At 40.4% G+C, this 21,335-nt stretch overlaps 2 protein-coding genes across 2 annotated transcripts; both read left to right on the top strand.

The window, feature by feature from the left end:
* Positions 1-64: 64 nt before the first annotated feature.
* On the top strand, positions 65-10,458 carry dars2 (aspartyl-tRNA synthetase 2, mitochondrial). Its single transcript, XM_034613011.1, has 17 exons — positions 65-552; positions 1,149-1,248; positions 2,035-2,101; positions 2,291-2,392; positions 2,703-2,798; positions 2,926-3,049; positions 3,839-3,885; positions 4,088-4,194; positions 4,337-4,406; positions 5,226-5,405; positions 6,316-6,423; positions 6,570-6,632; positions 8,018-8,170; positions 8,315-8,533; positions 8,659-8,769; positions 9,216-9,291; positions 9,755-10,458. Exons 1-17 carry the CDS (start codon positions 384-386, stop codon positions 9,952-9,954), a joined length of 1,992 nt encoding a protein of 663 aa, XP_034468902.1. The 5' UTR covers positions 65-383; the 3' UTR covers positions 9,955-10,458.
* A 2,033-nt stretch (positions 10,459-12,491) lies between these two features.
* On the top strand, positions 12,492-21,002 carry bpnt2 (3'(2'), 5'-bisphosphate nucleotidase 2). Its single transcript, XM_034613016.1, has 8 exons — positions 12,492-13,113; positions 13,975-14,047; positions 15,056-15,202; positions 17,020-17,179; positions 18,148-18,243; positions 18,372-18,533; positions 18,859-18,993; positions 20,240-21,002. Exons 1-8 carry the CDS (start codon positions 12,995-12,997, stop codon positions 20,380-20,382), a joined length of 1,035 nt encoding a protein of 344 aa, XP_034468907.1. The 5' UTR covers positions 12,492-12,994; the 3' UTR covers positions 20,383-21,002.
* The last annotated feature ends 333 nt before the right edge of the window (positions 21,003-21,335 follow it).

Raw genomic sequence — 21,335 nt, 5'->3', positions numbered from 1 at the left:
GTTGCAGATCGATTACTTTGGTCTTGACCACGTGACGGCCCATTCGATGACGTATTTCACAGACTCCCACGTGAATGGATGAGCATTGTGCCGATGTTTGATGACGCAGGAGAGTTTATCCACATGAGTTACGGATCGTGGGAGATGGCGAGGACAAACTAAACTGCGGAAACAGCATCAGATAACGTGCAGGCGGAGGTTTTCATTCACAGATCGAGGTTTATCATCCAGCCCACCCGGCGTGTAGGGGGGGCTGCCCACCGGCGTGTTCGTGTATGAGTGTGAGATCACTCGTGTAGAATAATGTCCTCGCCACAGTGAGCTCTTCCCTGAGTGTGAGGAAACTCCCCCAGTGGAACAGCAGCGGACAGCTGGTCTTCACAATGACAACAAGAAGCATGTCCGCAGTGCGGAGGTTGTTGAGCGGACTCACTCTCAGAGCTCACGGTGTTCGGTGTGTCAGCTCCGCTTCGACCTCCAGTCAAGGACGAGCTCCTGTCAGACAGCTGAGCTGCTCACACACTCTCCGCAGGGCCGAGCCCCCCCCCACAGGTACTCACCACGTGAAGCACGTTCTGTCTTTACCACTGCTCTCACGTCAGGTTGGACCGTGTGCACGTCAGTGGCCCATTCACCTCTGTTCCACAAAAGGCGTCATCGGATGTGAAAACTGCTCCTGAATATTCATGAACATATAATTACTGTATTGATATGATGGGGCAGCCGTTGTTATGGTTACAAGATGTAGGTCAGTTGAAATAGATGTGTCTAATCAGGAGGAGTTTGCCACCACTCATGACAGGATCTTTGAAAAAGTTGATCACCTGCAGTAGATGGAACATATTCTGTTTGGTTTTACTGACAACAGCAGGAATTACAAGGACAAATTTGACTTGATGAGATTAACTATAACTTTGTGTAAATGTTTAATTTATAGATGTTTATTCTAAAGTAGTGTACCTTTTTTCTTGCCCTGGCTAGTGATAAAACATTTAGCTTACAATACAAACAGAAAAGCTGTCTTTGTGGCCTAACCCCTGGTTTTACCTGGGTTTACTTGTATAACTCTATAATATGTTACAGTGCACCAACATGTACATCTTGTGTGCTGCTGGACGTTGAATCGGTCTGATCTGTTGTGTTGTCAGGTCCCAGCAGTTGGTCGTTCAGGAGTCACAGCTGTGGAGAACTGAGATCCCATCATGTGGGAGACACAGTCACTCTGTGTGGTTGGGTCCAGTACCTCAGGTATCACTGATACTGATCTTAACACAATTACAAAGTGTGTAATGAGTTCTATGGTAGACATTTTGAAGTGTGAGTGTGTACATTACAAATTCAGTGATGATGCGAACACGCTGATATTGAACAAGTATAATGTTAGCCTAGTACAGCTAGCAGCAATTGTAATATATCCAGCAGTTGTAAAAAACAACTATTCAAAAATCAGAGGATGATCAGAATGATTAGGATCCATCCTCTGGGAACCACGAATGACTGTAGAAACCTCATGGCAATCCACCCAGTAGCTGTTGAGATATTTCAGTTCGGACCTGTATTGCTATCCCTACAAAAATACTCTTAATTTCCCCTGAACAATCTGCTCAGCATGTGCATACTTATCATCTGGTCAGTGAACTCTCTCAGTACCACCACCAAGGCTAATGTCCTATCTGGCCATGAGAAGAAATTGAAAAAGAATTCCTGAATCCAATTTTTCCAGATCCTTTCCAAAAGGTATTGGGTTCATCTTGGGTCACGTCCCATTCCTTTTTAAAAGTTCAGATGACAGAAAGACAAGAAAAGCAACAAACAACAATGAAAATATGACCCCCTAGGTGGAGGTAATGATTAGACCTCAGTGGTTGGTCAGCCTATGTTTTCTCAGACAATCACTCACTGCTGTTTAAGATGTTTAGTTACAGTTATATACAACTTTGGTGCTGGGGATTGGAAAAGGCTTTCAGACTGAGGTGACTCCCATGAGGTCTCGTGCTCAGTTGTGTTGACACAATTTGTTTCTGCCTCCAACAGACAAAACCTGTTTGTCATCTTGAGAGATTTCAGTGGATTAACGCAAATTTTAATTCCTCAAGAAGAGGTAAGAATGAACACAACTCAATACCACAAATACAGTGTCTGTTATGGCTTAGTCATATAACAAAGATAATGATAATTATAAACTATTTCCAACAAAGATATAAAAGAAAATAGGAAAATATGTGTAATAATAGAAACATTTATGTTATATATATATAACCAAAATGTAACCAGTTTTTCTCTGTTAAAGTCTGCAGGACATCTGAAATCAGTGCTGTACGATCTCAGAACTGAGTCTGTCATCAAGGTAACAGGAACCGTCAGACGACGACCAGCGGGACAGGAGAACAAGGTGTGTGTGTGTGTGTGTGTGTGTCTGTATAATATTAGACAATTAGACTGCAGGTCAAAAGCAGATCCTCTTATTCGTATGATGTCATTCAGCACTAGACTATAAAAAACCAAGGGATTAAGGGGGAGTGTGTTGAATATTTGATTATTGCTTGCAGGGCCAGAGGTTTTCAAAGTCTCACATTATCCACTCCATGTGGATATAAGTAATTTTATCTCTGTTAACATTTTGTTAGCAGAGCGTTTATTTTGAACAAGTCATGAATCATTTAGATCTCAGTCTCCTGATGCTGCTGTGTTCATACCAACAGGCGATGCCAACAGGAGAAATAGAAGTCCTTGCTGAGAACGTGGAGGTTTTTAATGTGTGCCGCCAGCTGCCTTTTGAGATTAAAGACTTTGTTAAAGTAAGTGGCTAACTGTACTTGCATGTACAACATTTTACAAATACTCAGAGAGCAAGTAATGAAATTGATTATTGTTGATAATCATGATGGATTGTCTTTTTGTTTTTTTGTGTTTTTGATTGTACAGAAATCCGAGTCTCTGCGGATGCAGTATCGCTACCTGGACCTGAGGTCCTCTCAGATGCAGAGGAACCTCAGACTGAGATCTCAGCTGGTGATGAAGATGAGAGAATACCTCTGTAACGTGCACGGTATGGAGACTTAAGATTTATTCGCTCTGCTCGCTTGGTCTTTTTAACAGTGTCGCTGACTGGAGCTTGTCCTATAGAAAACACAAACCTGGTTCAGACCTGGCATTAACATGTGTCCTAGTTGATCTGATCACACATCAGAAGCTCGTGTGATATACCTAGAATGTATTGAGATCTGATCAAGCAAGTGGGCCACATTGAAGGACTGTCTACTCAACTGACGTCCTCTGCTTAAGATTAAGTATATACTCAATTATATTCAGTCACCTGTTAAACTAAAGTGTTAAATAGTGTGTGCTGGCTTTGTCCATGATGTCTGCAAAGTGTGTGTCAAATATCTTGGCGGATGTTTGCCTGCAAAAGGAATTTCTTCTTTTCATTTCCACTAGACTAAGTATGTGAAGTGCACCGCTGCTTCCTGCCAGCAAAAAACCGCATCATGTGGATTTTGTGAACCGAAATGGCGAATGTGTGTCTAATCACAAGTGGTCACTGGAGACACATGTGGACACATATTCTAATGTCAGGTGTGAACCGATGTTCTTACTGTCCAATGGTGTCAGATCACCTGGAACGCATGTTAATACCAGACGTGAGCAGCAACACTGACATCAATACACACCACCACTGTTTACTCACCACCTACCATAACCTGTCTGTCACTGGGGTTTGTGGGAACGGAAGAAAATCCCGATATGAAACACCGTAGAAACCAGGAGTAGAATGCAGTCCCTTCTAACTATCAGACCTGGTTTTAACAACGTATGTTTGTTTTTTTTCTATTTGTAGGTTTTGTCGATGTGGAAACTCCCACCTTGTTCAAAAGAACACCAGGGGTAAGAAGGTCCATTCATCTGGTAATGATTTCAAAAACAAGGAATCTAATTTACTACAATTTGCAGTAGAAACCTACAAAAACGATGAAGGCGATGACTTGAGATTCCTACATCAAAACTAGTTTTAATAATATTTTATGTGCCACCTTTCTCTAAAGTGTTTTGCTGAGGTCCAGATGTTGCATGTTCCTTTGTGTTCCAGGGAGCCAAAGAGTTTGTGGTTCCTTCCAGAGAACCAGGACGGTTCTTCTCCCTCCCCCAGAGTCCACAGCAGTTTAAACAGCTTCTGATGGTGGCTGGTATCGACAGGTGGGTACAGGCTGGAGGTTGTTACATATTTGTATGAAGGTTTCCTCATTCTGTCTGTTTCTATCTTCGCCTGGGACAGAGTCAGTGTTTTGATGCTTTAATGCAACATGCAGACCTTTCTCCCCTGATGTCACTGTGGCAGGTACTTCCAAATGGCAAGGTGCTACAGAGATGAGGGCTCCAAACCGGACCGGCAGCCCGAGTTCACCCAGGTAAGACACAGGCAGGGACTCACACGCTGTCGGTACGATCAGTCCTGGTGCTGAAATATTCAGATCTGGTCTAAGAATTCAGCATTTTCTTATCAGAGAGGTTAGTTAAAGAGTTTTTCCTGTAAGTGGAGTTAAACCCTGCCACCTGGGTAAATAATCCTTACAGCTAGACCACAGGAAAATACACAGTCTGGGTCTTGAAAGGAGGTTAGTTAGCAGGATTATGGTAAACCTATTGGACGGAATAACACTAAACTTGGTAAAAGGAAGTGGTATAGATCAGGAAAGAAACCATTAAATCTTGTGGTGGATCTGGATCAGGGGGCGGATCCAGGAATTTTTATTTCACTGTCCTTAGCAGTGAGAGAATAAGAAAAAGGTTGAAAAACGCCCTATCTCGTGGAAAATAATTCCAGATACTTGATGAAAAAAAATCTGGCGTGTTTTGGGGACTGATATTTATGAGTGAGTGCAAATAACAGACCAGATCTAGTGAACTTATATATGGTTTCATAAGGGAACTGTCTTGGCCGAGCTATGCACTCCACTGACTGCCATTTCTAATGTTCTTCACTCACTTGTGTAATCGTATTTCCTGTTTATTTTCTCTTCAGTGTCACTCTTCTTCTTCTCATTCATTGCACTCATTAGCTGCATGTTGGGGTGAATGGTGTGTGAATGTGGGAAACACAGTTATTTTTCCTTTGGTCCAGCTGCTGATAAGATCTGGTTTGTTGTGTTTATCACAGGCGTTGCTTTCTGTTTTACAGTCCTCGTAGTTGTGATGGGATTGGTTCATCTTCTAATCTCGTCCCCCAGGTGGACATAGAGATGTCTTTCGTGGACCAGGCAGGTATCATGTCCCTGGTGGAGGGCTTATTACAGTACTCCTGGCCCGCAGAGAATGGTCCGATTAAGATTCCTTTCCAAACCATGACGTATGAGGAGGCCATGAGGGACTATGGTGTGGACAAACCGGATACTAGATTCAGTATGAAGGTGGGTTCTATTGTGTATTGTGTGTGTCAGTTCATGTCTTTTGCTCTCATGAGGCCTACAAAAGACTGAGCCTTTGGCAGGAGAAGAGAATGAAGGAAAATTGTATCTCGAATGTCGTGTTGCTGCCACTCATGAAACACCTTGTTCTGCCTTTCTGAAATATAAATTTCCTTATTTTAATTCCTTTTAATGCTCAGATTTGCTGTTTAATTCAAACTAACTTCACAGATGCACTCCCTGCAGCTTAATAACATTTACAAATACAAACACAAAATAATCCTTGTTTGGTTGAGGTGGAATGTTTTCAAAAGCCCTCAGATGATAATCCTGTCAGAATGCAAGAGATTTATTGCAAATTCAGCTAAAACAGAGATTGGCTTTATTCCCTTCATTCATTATGTATTTAGTGTGATCTGGTCTTTCATTGGTAAAGACTCTGTTGGAAAACCAGATTGGATTTTAAGTCTGAAACAGCAAAGTTTCTACAGCTCCTTTGCATGCTGATTTAGTTTGATAATCATAATTTGACATTGTTTCTAAAAGCCAACAGAGACAATGAGAGCTCAGTGAGCGCTGGGTTATTCTCTGTATGGCTCAACAAAAGGAGAGAACTTGCCAGTCATCCATTATTGACATTATTACTGAAATTACACCTCTCCTGAATCCTGATCATGTCTGTTAGGTCCTGCCAGACCACAATAAATGTTGGATATGTTAATTCAAATAAATTGACTTAAAACTAGAAAGGCAGAAAATGTTCTTCTGGTTGTCATCATCTCTATGCTCAAGAGGGAGTGAGTAATGTGTGTTGTACCAGCAGTTTGTTTGGTGGTCCAACACATTTTTCCTACATACTGTATCTGTCTCTCTGTCTGATTCCCCGTCTCTCTCTTCTTGTCTTTCTGTCCAGCTGATCGACCTCAGTGAGGTTTTCTTATCCACGGAAATTGAATTCCTCAGATCAGCTCTGAGTCATCCAGGAGGCTCCGTTCAGGCCATCTGTGTCCCCAGTGGAGCGGTAAGAAGAGAAATGTTGTCTCCTATGGCAGCAGATTCTTTGGGTATAATAGAGAGACATGACTACTGAGAGAGCGAACATAATAACAACATAACATAGTAAACAAACATAACAAATCTGATGATTTTCTTTGTGTTTTCCTACAGAAACTTTTCACTGTGAAAGAGTTGGAGGAACTGAAACAAACAGCTAAGACTCAATTTGGACAGGTAGACTTATCTTTCCTCTTTTTCTCTTCCATCACTTTTACATATGATATCGTCTTGTAAGTTCACTTGTGTGTCAGTTTTTATGCCCTCACACAAGTGACAGCCGAGGCAGGAGGCTTTATTTTTTGGGGTTGTCAGTCCATCCGTCAGTCATGATAAATCAGGAACAACTTATGAAAATGTCTTCAAATTTTGCACAAACATTTACTTTGACTCAAGGATGCGGTGATTAGAATTTGGAGAAGAAAGGTCGAGGTCCCTGTGGACTCACAACTTATATGTTTTTGTTTTTGCCAATAACTCAATATCAGAATATAATTTAAAAAAATACACTTGGAAGCCATTATTACATTCTTTCTGTCATCTACAAATAATAAAAAAATTCTAAGTCTAGTTTTCTGTTTGTCTTTTTGTTGTTTTGGACTAATGCTGTACTTTAAGGAAGAATGTAGAGTGGATACAGGAAATAAAATCATGAATTAGAACAATTATGGATACAAATTAATTCGAATTGAACATTTAATAAAATGTTTCCTTTCTCTATACTTTTTATTTTGTTTTCCTCATCATTTAACCTTCCTTTTTAATTATTAACAAATTTTGGTTTCCAAAAACCATTATATCCCTCCCCATGCTCTTGCACAATAGACTGCCCCTCACCTTTTCTAATACAAATATTATATACAAGTATTTGTAACGTTTGTTATTAAGCCAATGTATGGAATTCATAAAATCACTTAAATGCACATGCATATAGGGTCTTTCTTGTCTCCTGATATGTCTGGGGAAAAATAAATTTAAAAGTTTATAATTGAATGGAAACAAACAAACAGTTTCACATTGTGTATGACTGTTTATACAGAATGTGTTTGCACATACATTACCAGTAATGTAGTCCAGTGTTCTGCAGTTAAACAAGACCAAGGAGTTCATTTTAGCTGAATGCTAATGTTGGCATATACATGGACAATGTTAACATGCTGATTTGTAGCAGGTGTAATGTTAATCATGATCCCCGAGCATGGGAGCATGCTAACATTTGCTCATTAGCGTTGAAGACAAAGTACATCTGAGATGATGGGGATGTGATGAGATTCACAGGCATCTGCTCATAAACCAAAGCACTGGATAAATTCAAACATTGATGTGAGAAATGGCATCTCTTAAGTAGATGTTGAGGTATTTCAGTCTGATCCTATGTGTTGGACCAATCTGCTAACATGTAAGTTGAACTACCATCCTTATGTTGATGCAGAGTTCAGTCCTGTGAAACATGCAGTCGAGAAGCTCTCTGACACAGTACTTTAGAAGCATCACAGGAATTTATTTTACAGGTGACAATAAGTCAATTAAAATGTTTTTGTTCACTTGTGTTCTGTCTCAAGGAGCTGAGTGTGGTGCGGGTCAGGGCAGATGGGACACTAAAGTCTCCTCTGAAGAAGCTGCTGTCTGTCTCCTCCACAGAGGAGCTGCTGAGCAGGACTGGAGCCAAACCTGGAGACTTGCTGCTGATGGCAGCCGGCTCCCTGCACACTGTGGTAAGAGAAACACTGACATCAAACGAAGGCTATGTTAGACTGATGAGGGGAAAGATAAGCAAAGACAGATACACCTGAATGTAAGATGATTTAATGTCCCTGCCTCTCTCCTGTTACCCTCCTACACCTGTGCTCTGCTCTCAGCGCATGTTGCTTGGCAGTCTTCGTCTGCAGTCTGCAGAGCTCCTGGAGTCTCACGGTGTTTCACTACGAGATCTCTCAGCCTTCCACTTCCTGTGGGTTGTGGACTTCCCTCTCTTCCTGCCCAAAGAGGATGAGCCAGAGCAACTGGAGTCAGCCCATCATCCATTTACTGCTCCACTGCCCGAGCATGTAGAGCTCCTCTACACTGAACCTCACAAGGTAGCCATGGAGGTCCTATCAAAATCTCTTTAATTTCCTTTTTTAATTTAAGTTTATTTGAGGATAAATAGAAATAACGATCCTTCTTGTGATGTGAAAGTCTCATGTGTGTAACTTCACTTTAGGTTCGTGGTCAGCACTATGACCTGGTGCTGAACGGCTGTGAGGTCGGAGGAGGATCCATCCGTATCCACAAAGCCTCAGAGCAGCTGCATGTGCTGAAGAACATCCTCAAGGTACGTCACTGTATGTGGTCATTGGTCAGTCTACCTCAGGGACCGGGCTGATCATAGACTGTATTTAAAGATGGACGACATGACGGCTCCCGAAAGTGAGGCCAAAGTATCTCTGTTTCCTGTTGGAGGCTAGCTGCAATATCGGTCATAAACTCTGCCTCCTCCGTGTTAGCAGATGGGACATGAACCAATCTAAAAAGACTTCCGGTAAGTGTGGTCAAGCACATCTATAGGTGCGGCCTTGTTACTGTGGCTACATCCCCCGATCGCTACTGCCTAAACAATTTCTCTATGTCATAAATTGGGGCAAGATGGCAACATTCGCATATAGGAAATTTTGGCTTAATTTCTAAATAGGAAGTGGAGACAAATCGTCCATCTTTATATACAGTCTAAGGGTTTATTAATTGGCGCTCATAATTACTTTTGTCATATGTCTGCTCTAGGAGGATTCCAGTCTCCTCTCTCACCTGCTGGAGGCTCTGGACTCGGGAGCGCCACCACATGGAGGCATTGCTTTGGGTAAGGCTAACTCAATTAAAAAAAAGAAACGGATGTTAATGTTGGAATTCAATTCAATTTATATAGTAAGGTCGAGTGGGGACCTGTTGTCACTATCACCACAGGGGCGGGGGACCAAGGAACAGCCCAGGGTTATTTAACACAGTGACACAATGACCCAGTAAAACATTTCCTTATTACAGTTTAGTTTGGCTATATCTGCATACATATTGATATGATATACCTTTGACAAGGCAACATCAGTCGATATCATGTGTGATAAATCAAAGCCTGTGAGAAAAACATCAGTAAATCAAGGGAATATAATTTAAAGAGGCAGGAGTGAATTGAGAAGAGAAAACTGAATATCCTGTAAATTAAATGTAAAACGTAACCCTGTGACTAAAACTGAATTATGAATGTGTTGAAGAGGTAAAAACGGTTATATATTTTTTCAGTTTTCTGATAACTCATGCTTTCCTAGGTTTGGACCGGCTGGTCTCCATCATGGTCAGAGCTCCCAGCATCCGAGACGTCATTGCTTTCCCCAAGTCCTTCCGGGGTCATGACATCATGAGCCACGCCCCTGACTTTGTATCTGAGGAGGAGCTGAAGTCTTACCACATCTCCATCAGATGGCCGACAGAGCGAGGAGGAGAAGGAGGAGAAGAAGAGGGGAAGTGAGGATATTAAGAGATGAAGAGACATCAGAGGAAGGAGCGATCTCTATGACAAGGATAGCAGATGATGACAATGAGTCAATGACAAAATCGGCCATCCAGAAGAAGACGAAGAGGAGGAGAGAAGATGCGGAGGAGGTGATGTTGTGGCTGAATCTCAGTGTTTGAAGTGGAAGAGAACATGGAAACAGTCACAGCATTCAGTCTGGAAATCTAACAATGAAGAGTTCAGCAGATTAAATTAACTCTCACTGATAATGGAAAACACTGTGATGGTGTTTCCTCCCAAAACAACATCTCATATTATCAATAATCTTTAAGAGGAGAGAGTTTTCCTTAAAGGACAGTTGTGTCAATTAAAAATGATCAATGTTATAGCTCCCTCTTGAATTGGCAGAGCTGTAACTCTAATGAATCCACAGACCTGTTTACTTTGTATTACTTTAATGTCATGTGTTCAAATGTTTCAGAGCTTGTTGGAAGAATAAAGCTCTGGAAAAACTCTTCAGACCTGTAGTTTTTTCGTAATTGAGTTTCAGACTAGAGGGTATTGTCACTGACAGTGTTATTTTTCCCATTTGGCTCTTGTGGTCCAGTCACTGAGTCAGATGTTGATTCACCACATGATACAAAAAACACTTCATTCCTCCTCAGCCAATACTCAGTGAATAGAAGCATCAGCTTTTCAGATTATTTTTAAACTTAATATGTGACTTGTGAAAGACATCAACTTGTGATGCACCTGGACACATGATGTTGTGATGTTCCCTGGGGTCAATGGGTGTTTAGGTTCTTTCAACAATCAGACACCCTCACTCAAAGCTCTCCTCTCCTGATCCACAGCCACCACGTGCTCATAAAATACTGGTGAAAGTCTATTAAAACCATATCTGACCACATGGTGTAATTATATAAACATGCAGATAGTTAGTTTAAGGATTCAGTCATCCTGTTTGCTGTGTCTCTGACTTCTTCCTCCACACATGAACACTAACCAAGCAAAGTGTTTATACCACACTGCTGATTCGTTTTGGTATTTCATGAAGCTAAGCAGCCTGGCTTTAACGACAATGAGTAAAATCATCAAATGATTTACAGACTTCACCTATTAAATACATTTTGGGCAGATGGAATTGTACAGAATGATGATCTAATGAACATGTTCACCATGAGCAATGTCTTTTGCGTTTTTCGACCCCTCAATTTTTCCAACCGTCCAGCTATCTCAAGTTTCAACTCATCCAGCAGCTGAACACACTTGTGATGTTCTGTCTCCAATGGAAATCCAACTGTTAGTTAGACACTGCTGCAGAAGTTTCCCTAGTACTTTACTTTTGTTTAATCTTGTGTTCAGTTCAACCGAAGCAGCTCCATAATATTTAATTCTAGAGACTGTGCTACTCTTCTTCATGTGAAGGCTCCGTCTGATTCATTATCAAACAGCTTTGAAAATGGGGGTGTCCTCAAACTTTTGACCAATCGTAACCCCTGTGTCCTGTATTTTTGAGATACACAAATATAATGTTAAGAATTTTTTTGAACACTGACATTTTATCACTTCTTACTCTGTTTTATTTTGGTGTAGACAGTTTACAAAGAGCACCTTGCATCTTTTCAGTGTAATAATGTATACATAATAATGTACATGGCATAAATAACCAATTTTTCTATTGTTAGCTGTGTTTTCAATTTTTTCTAGAAAAAATAAACTAAACTACACCAAAACCATGTATGTATTATCAGACCACTAAGACACAAACCCTCATGCCAAGTTTGTCTGGATGTAAAGTGGAAGTAAGTTTGGAATTCTTTTAAGAAGTAATATGTTATCATCAATTTTCAAAGTTTCTTTCAAAATTATACAATTGATATATCCTGTAAACCAGGTGCTTTTTAGATTCAGAGATGATTTTTATGTAAATTGTGTGTTTTGCAACAACAAAACTAAGACAAAGTGTCCTTTTTGAAGCCTTATGCATTACATTTATTTTGGTTAGATTTAGAATATAATTGTAAGAAATGTATTGGTCCAATCATTGTTTTAGTGCAATGATTCATTATATTCTTTTCTGATAGGAATGACATTGATTGTAAAATACAGTTTATTTGGAACCCTTTCATTCTGTATGGGAAATACTACATTCACAAATGCAACTGGACTAAAAAGAAAGCCTGAAATTCAAAATAGAAATCAGTCATTATATTGAAACATCACAAGAATGGTTTACTTCTTGTTCCATGGTTTCCTAATGTATAGGCTATACTTAGTTGTTTTGGTTGAATTGAATAATATATTTTTTTATTTGAATTGACTTTCATATAATTCAATAATTTGGATTTTTTAAACAACTTTATTAACAAATTCTGCAAACATTGCGGATATGTGCTCAACACAGAAACTGACAGTGCAATTCAATAAAAAGTCATGTAGATAAATAAATATGACTCAGAATAATTCAAAAATGAAACAATACATACACACATTAAGTCAATAAAGTATATTTTCAATAAATGGGAGGAACGCAAAGTCAAACCTGTGACGTCAGCACCGACGTACGGACGTTGACCCGGAAGTGAAGTGGTGCAGCTGTGACCTCCGCTGTGTGCATAAGGAGGAGGAAAGATGAGGGAACAGAGGAGTGGTTGTTCTTCCTCTCTACCTGGGAACACTCGGCTGGGACAGTGAACAGTGAACAGTGAGCAGTGACTAGAAGGAGCCGACACATTCACAGGAGCGGAATGTTACTGCAGACATGACACCACTGACACCGGAGGAGGACGACGGACGAAGCTAAGCGGCTCGAATACTTATTATCCCGTGTGTGTGTGTGTGCGTGCGTGCGGGCTCTGTGACAGCTCCTGTGTCTCCTCCTCATGACAGTCTACACATTTATCTGAAACCCAGCTGCCGGTGTGAAGCAGCTGCTAGCTCCGTTAGCTCCGTTAGCCTGTGACACGTCAACCTAGCCCTCATCTTCCTCCAGCCGCGCTGCACGCTCAGCTCCTGTTTCAGTGTTTCAACTTCGGAGGGTCTCTCTCGATCCATGGCTCCGATGGGTATCCGGCTGTCACCGCTGGGTGTCGGGGTGTTTCTCCTTCTAGGAATCGGTGTCATCTACCACCTGTACGCCGGGGTCATCTCCAGCCGCCTGGCTGCTTTCAGGTCAGACTCTTCTCCGGTTTCTTTACGAGTTCAGTCACCCGAGTGAGGACACAACAACTGTAATGTACACGACCAGGACACGTCACCGTCCTGCCGATCGCCTCTTCTATGAAGTTAGGCTAACATTACTACATTTTATGTCCTGACTACAGTATCTCTATGGTGTTTCAGATAGTGTTCAGTCTCTTGTGTGTGTTGTAACTCCATATCAGCTGCAAAGCATGTGATGATGTGTTAAGCTTGTACATGTCCAGGTATGAGTGGTGGCTCATATCATATAGGGTCATATATCATATCAGTTTGCATGGCTGGTGTTGTAAGCTGTCATTATATCTGATGTTCCTGTCAAACTGCAGCCTGGGGTCTTGAACCTTATACCATCACCTTCAAGTCCCAAATGCTTGTACTTCTGTCTAAAATGTAATATCTGAATTAGTGAACTACTGTCACAAACTGAGAAACAGAGTTAAAAATATTTGTTTAAATTGTTTTTGATACTTCTGCATTCTGGAAATGCCTTTTTTAGAACAACCTCGAGTGTTTTTTCTTTGCTCTAGAATCTCAAACATTTCACCAGCATCTTGTTACTTATTTCAATTTTTCTAAGATTTGTTCTGAGTTTAATGAAAATTCTACCATTTTCATATGATCACGTTTTGTCCATTTGGCAATTGTCTGGCACGTCACTAGTATGATTGTAAGATGCTGCATATCGGCACACACATATGAGCTCCTTCATAAAACTACTGGGGCAGTGTCCTACAGTTTCCTTCTTACTGGTGTCAGTGTCATCACGCTCAGTGAGAGTGAAAGCTGCTTTGTAGCCTCACACATTCTTGTTCTGTCCCTCCATGTCTGCAGACAGAGGAGAAACGTAGATCTGAGGGACCTGCTGGCAATCTCAGTGGAGGCGGCTGTACTTGGTGGCAGAGAGGTAAAACCATGTTTCTTTGGCAGATCAATGCTCACATATTAGTTATCATCACAACTGCATTTGAAATCCTTCTGAGTAGAAGCATATAATCATTGTTTCGCCAGTGTCATGAGAACACACATGATGTGGGACTGCAGACTATTTTTTTTTTCTTATTGCCTATAGAACAACTTTATCATACTAAAGAACAAATTATTAATATTTTAAACTATATGTAAACTTATCAGTTCATTATTGGTTGATTATAGGTAATGCAATTAATTTAGGGTCAATTCCAATGTATCACAAATATTGCATTGTTTCATTTTCCTTTTATCAGTAGTCACAACAATGTTTTTGTAATCTACTGGTTTCATTGTGACAACTTTTCTAGTTACTTAACTTACTTTGACTAAACTATCTTCTTACATAACTTGCATAACTTTTATTTAAACTATAGTTAGCAGATCATTTGTGGCAAGACAGTTAAGTGAAAGGAGAACTTGAGTCACTGTTGCTAAGCACAGATGTGTTGTGTAGCTCACTAAAAGTGATGTCTCCCTGTGCTAATGTTAAACCTTCTACGCAACTCTCTGAACCAATATTCTACACTGTAGTGGAATCATTAAATATTACTTTAGCTGTGGTTAAATTCAGGGGCTGCCTCCTTTGGAGGATCCGGTCTCTGTGGGCCGCATAGACCAGGAAGGCCAAACTGAAATGAGACGGTCTGGTCTACAGAGGCTTTCCATGATCAGCGTCAACAGCTTGTCCCACCCTTCTGGCTGTTGTCTAGCAACAGAGCTAAAGTTGGACACGATGAGAACGTTTTAATGGCCGCTGTTTTAAAAAAAAAAAAAACATGTGTACCATCAACTGTTCAGCATTGGAGCCATCGATTGCAGCCCCCTGAATTGGGACACAGCTTTTGACTACAGCCTCTAAAAAAATAAAAACACAGCTGTACATCTGGGCTCCTTGAGCTGTATCCGATTTAGCAGCATTTAAGTTACATTTCTCCTTCTCCAGGTGAAGAAGGTTCATGAGGAAAATGGCCTGAAGGAGAGGTCAAAGGGTAAGACGAGGGAGGGAGCCAGTGAGCTGCTGACCAACGGTGACCTGCAGTCCCACAGAAAGATGTATAACCTCATAAAGAACACCTTCCCTGAAGTCACGGTGAGTACGAGCACTGGAGCTGTTGTAAAAGTTTCTTTTCTTCTTTGTGTTACATAGCTGCTGCTGTGTTGTCGTTAATTGTAGAATGTGGAAACTCCAGAAATACTTGTTTTTAAAAGATGAATGTCAACTGTCAATTTGACCAATTATCACAGAAGCAGAAGGGGACGAGAATGTGTCCTGAAATAGAACACCCTGCATGTGCAGGACCCTGCTAGAGACTGGTATCGACCACAAAGCTGCCAAAGGCAAGAGGGAAAGAACAATTTTTTGCAGTGTCCCTCAGTATTTTTTTTTTTTTGTATCTTGCACCATATCCGTAAATCCGTGATGGTTACTCACGACAAACTGATACTTTTGGAATAATTAAATTTTTTTTTACTGGTCCCAGCTGCTCTAGCAACTTTCAGAAGCTCCTTCACCAATTCTCCTTCTGAGTGAGGTTTCAGCATTCAGAAGGAGAATTTGTGTCATATCAGCTCACTCACCACAAAACTTACCCGACTAACATTGGGCCTCATTCACTAACATGTGAGCAGAAATGTTCTTACTGTCCCAAGAAAATAAGTGCATTCGCAAAATCGCCGCCGGCTTCATGACACGTGTGTGCAACCGCCGATTTTGTTCTCACCGCCTTGCGTATGTTTGTGAATCAGAAGCATTCTAAATCGACAGGCGCGTGTCCGCTCTCTGTAATTCGCATACTGCCAAGCCTCTATTTCTCCATAAAAGGACATATGTTTGTCATGAAGTTGAAGTTATAAGAGAGAAAAAGAATTTCAGCACAGAAATTGAAACTATTGTGTAGGAGGTGGAAGCCACAAAAGGAACACTTCTCTATAGTGTGGCCTCCAGAGTGACGAGGTTTAAAAAGAATTGCTACATTTCAATATCTCAACTGGTATAGTTAAAGACAATAAATGATGAGGATGCAAGGGTGTCCATTATATGGTAATTTAATACATTTGGTCAATGCATTAGTAAATTAAATTATTTTTGTCTATTAAAGACTTTTTTAGAGTTTGAACATATTATGCATTTAGTTAAAAGGGTGTGTGTTTACATATTCTAGGACAGCCGGGCCTTCATTTGTGTGTACGCATAGTCTGAGGAGGTTCTAAATATCTTTGTACTCTCGAAATCGAACTTTTGTCCTAGTTTCACTCTTTCTGGATCAAAAATCTTCCCAATCTCCCTGTTTATTGGGAAACAATGAAATAACTTAGAATATCACACAAATAGAACCACAACCAAACATTTCCTCCACAAAAGAATACATTTTCTCCAAGTCTGTGTGGTTCTTTCTTTGAAATCAACATTTTCTTGCAGTCTTTTCAAAGTTCTGATAATGTGGTGCTGATGTGCCAAAATATTACATATTTATTTTCACTCCAGTAAATTATAACTTAACAAGATGCTCTACATTCATCCTCTTAACCATCCTAACATCTTAGGGTCACAATTGTTTCTCCCTTCAATTGGCCCTAATACTTCTTCATACTCTTTAACTAGAAATGCTGACGGTCTTTGACTTCAACAAAAAAAAATGTCCTTCTATATTTTTATATATTTATTAATTTGATCTATTTTCAAAAAAAAAATTGTAATTTTTTTTGTATTTCTGAGTAGTTTTGCAGGGTGGATCAAACTGCCTTGTGGGGCCTTTTATATGGCCTGGAGGGCAGAAGGACCCCACCCCTGATTAAGTTTAAATCCAGCTGGAAAAGCCTAGAACATAATGCCTTCCCACTGTCTAAAGTTTAAAATAAGCCTGAGGCATAGGACTCATAATTCTGTCTGCATGTGTTTGCTTTCAGGTGAACAGTGAGGAACATGACAGCATGGTGGATAACGAAGCAACCTGGAGCCGGGACATTCCAGCTGACATACTAGACAAGATAGAAGGAGGCAAGGAGGCTTCTTCTGAGAGCGTCACAGTGTGGATCGATCCTTTAGACGCCACACAGGAATATACAGGTGAATATGTCACTGGAGTCTCACATCCTCATTTTAAGGATCTTTTTAGAGGTCATATTAGACCATAATGTTCCACCTGTTTGTGTGGTACAAACTGAGAGGTGGTATTTCTCTTTAATAACTATAATAAGAATGAGAGCTGAGCACAAGTTGAAGTAAAACATTGGGTTTAGATCTGGGTTCACAGTTAAAGCTCATGGGAGTCATAGGTACATGTGAAAAATGGATTTGGGTGCACTGGTGGTGTAGGGTCAGGGCTGGGCCATAAAATGATAGCGATAATTATCGTGATATAACTTTTCCTTGATAGATTAATTCAAAGGTGACATTGAGTTATATTGTGAATTTGCTTTTCCCATTCTAGAAATAATATTTTTGTAAGAAAAAAAACTAAAGACTTGACTACACCATCCATAGTTCTGAATCTTCTCAGCAAAGCTCAGTGAGCACAACCTTCAGGAGGCAGCTTCTCATTTGTAGCTGCTGATGTTCTATAGTTTTAAATGGATACAGCAGCTCATGTCACTTGTTGCTCATTCTACTTCTGATATGATACTGGATAATTCCACCACCAATGTAAGCTTGCGTGTATCTTTCTGTTTGGCGAGCTGGATGCATAACTAGATGACATGGTGCAAATCTTCTTGAACACAGCCTCCTTCGTTTTAACTGATGAGGTGTTGCCAGACTGGCAGTGCCAAAGTCAGTCTGAACACATAACTGGTTACAACAATACCAAGAACACAGTGCCCTCGTATTGAGTTTGGCTGTGGAGGACTACGGACTGATCACCTGCCATTTTAGTTCAATGTCACTATCACTATCCTGATTGTTGTGGATATTGACAGGATGTGATGAAACTAGAGTTAACAAGTAGATCAATGACATCAGATGTTTGTTTTTTTTAATTATGTTTTATGATTTTTCTATTCTTTACGATCCTGACTTTGACTCATCTCTCTCCACAGAGAACTTGGTTCAGTATGTGACCACAATGGTGTGTGTGGCAGTAGATGGCAAGCCAGTCATTGGGGTCATACACCAGCCATTCACTGGGTTCACTGGTAAGCATGTGTTCTTCCACACCTTTTACTTCTGCATGTTAAACATCCACCTTCTGAACTTTACATGGTTGGTTTCTGGTTGTGGCTAAACCATACGGTCTAAGATTTCTGTCATATCTCTCCCTCAGCCTGGGCGTTTGTGGGTCAGGGATCGAATATGCATCCCCGCTCGTCCTATAGCATCAGCCCTCCAAGTGTGATTGTGTCACGTTCCCACTCTGGAAAAGTTAAGAGTTATATTCATGATGCTTTTGGAAACAGCACAACAATCACAGAAGCTGGTGGAGCAGGTTAGTAGAACATTCTTTCATATTTTCCAGTGTGTGACATTTAAAAGTATTGCATGTACAGTTGACGCTTAAATGCTGTTAAATACTGTATATTTTTTTCCTTCCCAGTAAACATACACATAGTCTTTACTGTGGACCACAGAAGTCCATTCATTACAACATATACTTCTTAATGTTTCTGTCTCAAAGGACAGAGGCTAAATCTGTATATTTATGGTATGATTTTTGAAATGGGACGTCTGTTACACTCTTATTTTGACTATTTATCTGGTTTATTTGCCATTTTTATCAATTCATGATCTGATATTTGTCATCTTTCTCTCAGGATATAAGGTTCTGGCACTCCTGGAGATGCCAGCAGATGAAAAGTCCTCTATAGACCAGGCAGATATTTATGTCCACATCACCTTCATTAAGAAATGGGACATCTGTGCTGGTGCAGCTCTACTGACGGCACTGGGTACTGTAACAGTTCTTATATCCCATTGTGTGCTGTCCTTTTCAGTTTCAAATTCTGGTTTTCTTCATTTAGATTACAAACAAAACTCCTTTTGGTATGGACACACTTTGTTTACTGGACTACATTCCAGAATTTTAAGTTTCAAATTCTCATTGTTCTTCTATAACATTAAATGCTCCTAACTAAATGAGCAACAATCAAGTTCGAGATCATATTTAGAAATTGTTAATTGAGAGTTTAATGCTCAGAAGTTGCTTCTTCAAGACTGTGTGGGTGTGATGTGATCACATTCGATTGACAGGGCTGGCAACAAAAGCAAATGGTCCCCACAACTGTCATCAGACTTAAATGTTGGTACATCCTGATTGGTACCTGAACGTCTGATATTGTTGTATGTGACATCACATTTTTCCAACTAAGCCCTGCTCATTTTAAACCAGTGAGAAGAGATCTCTAATGTCAGGTTCTGTTCAAACTTGCAAATATTGGTGTCTAATGGCAGCTAATGAACTATGAAATATAATTTGTTAAACCCTGAAGCACAGTCCCATGCCACTCCAGATTTTAATTATCCATTCTCTTCAGTTGGTTAGTTAGTTTGTCAGGTTATGTGTCAATGACTTATAAATCACAGAAGGGCAACATTATGCTGTTCTTATTAGCATTTGAGCTACCCAGCCTGAGCATGTTGTCAGAGGAAAATGGCTGCCATCTATGAAAATCATCTATGGCCAGCAGAATCCCACTGAAGTCACTGATTACAGAGCTCAATCATACAGGCTTATGCTCCTTCTGGTCCAACAGTGACATCCCTGCACACAAGTCAATCACTATCCAGAGTGTTCAGGGTTTTGGTTCCTTGATGATGGAGTAACCTGCCAAATGCACGAGCGTCCCCTCTCTATCTTCAAGAGCCTCTGGAAGACTCCTCTCGTCTGAGAGCAGCTTCTCTCCTAACACGTCTAACCCCCTAATATGTCAACCTACTGTGACACTTTTTAACCTGATCTCCTGAACTTTGTCTTATTGAACCGATTTAGCATTTAGTCATTACTGAAACTCTCCGACTGTACTAATGCTTTTGTGTCTTTCAGTTGTAAGTTGCTTTGGATAAAAACATCTGCCAAATGAGTGTTTAGTAATAAGGGCTGTTTACATTTTTATTGAATGTGTCTCTATCATCTCTGTGTTGACTTAAATGTTTGTAGTGCACCGTACTAAGGACAGATTATTACTATGATTGTAGGAGGCCACATGACGACCCTGACGGGAGAGGACATTGACTACAGTGGTGCAGCACTCAACAAAGGAGGACTGGTGGCCAGTGTGGGTGTGGACCATAAGGCTGTTCTGGAGAGACTACCCAGCTGGGACCCTGACATGCACTGAAACACACAAACCAAGAGCCAGTGGTTGTGATACGTGGCGGCCCTTTTTCTTTCAACTAGGATTGGTCTGGAAACGTTAAACAATTCTGCACGATTTCATCATCGTGGGTCACCAAACATCTACTTGTCAGGTGATTGGAGTCACTGTCACTCAGCAGGACTGTGGAACTGAAAACTGGACTGGCTCTCACTCCACACTTCTCCACACATACATACGTGCAGCTAAGAGACATGGTGCATCTTCCTCTTCACATACATACACAGTGAACACTGGACAACAGTTGCCATCCCAAAATCCCTTTCCTTCATCTTCAGAGGATAACAGGATGACTAATGTGAAGAGTTAAACCGAGGAGCACAATATTGAATACAAAAAACCCTTTGGATTTCCAGATATGTGTTTCTATTATCATTTTATCAAGTCCCATCTTCATCACAAAACAATCACAACATCACCACTTCATGAATGTGAGTCTGGGAAAATGTTTGCAAAAAGGGTAGTCCTAAAGAGAAGTAAAGTTTTCTGTAGATTATATTATTTCACGAGTCATAGCAAAGCCCAGCTTCATCAAGTTAACAATTTTGCTAAAATACAACCAAACAGTTTAATCCCAAGTTATTAGGATCGAGATGTGTTTTTTTTTTTTTTTTTCTTGGAATCATGAAACAGTCTTTAAAGCTTTATTCTACAATTAAAGGTTTGATGACAACAATGTGCTTTATTACTCTTTCTCCCCTTTTCTGCTGCAGTTTTGATCTGATGGGTAAAAGAAAAGAAAGATGCAGCAAAGTCTTATGCAGGGTCAACAAATGCAGTCACTCAAGCCTCCTATAAACGTCTTGTTTTTCTGTAGATCAGTAGATGCTAACTCTGGAAATGCACTTCTTGATGTTTCAGTCATTTTGGTTTGTGTGTTGAAAATTATATCAGTGTGTGCCATTTATTGTTACCCC

The sequence above is a fragment of the Hippoglossus hippoglossus genome, chromosome 17 (assembly GCF_009819705.1).
Source record: "Hippoglossus hippoglossus isolate fHipHip1 chromosome 17, fHipHip1.pri, whole genome shotgun sequence".
Classification (NCBI taxonomy): domain Eukaryota; kingdom Metazoa; phylum Chordata; class Actinopteri; order Pleuronectiformes; family Pleuronectidae; genus Hippoglossus; species Hippoglossus hippoglossus.
Note: the sequence above shows the minus strand (reverse complement) of the source record. Positions and strands in the feature narration are given on the sequence as shown.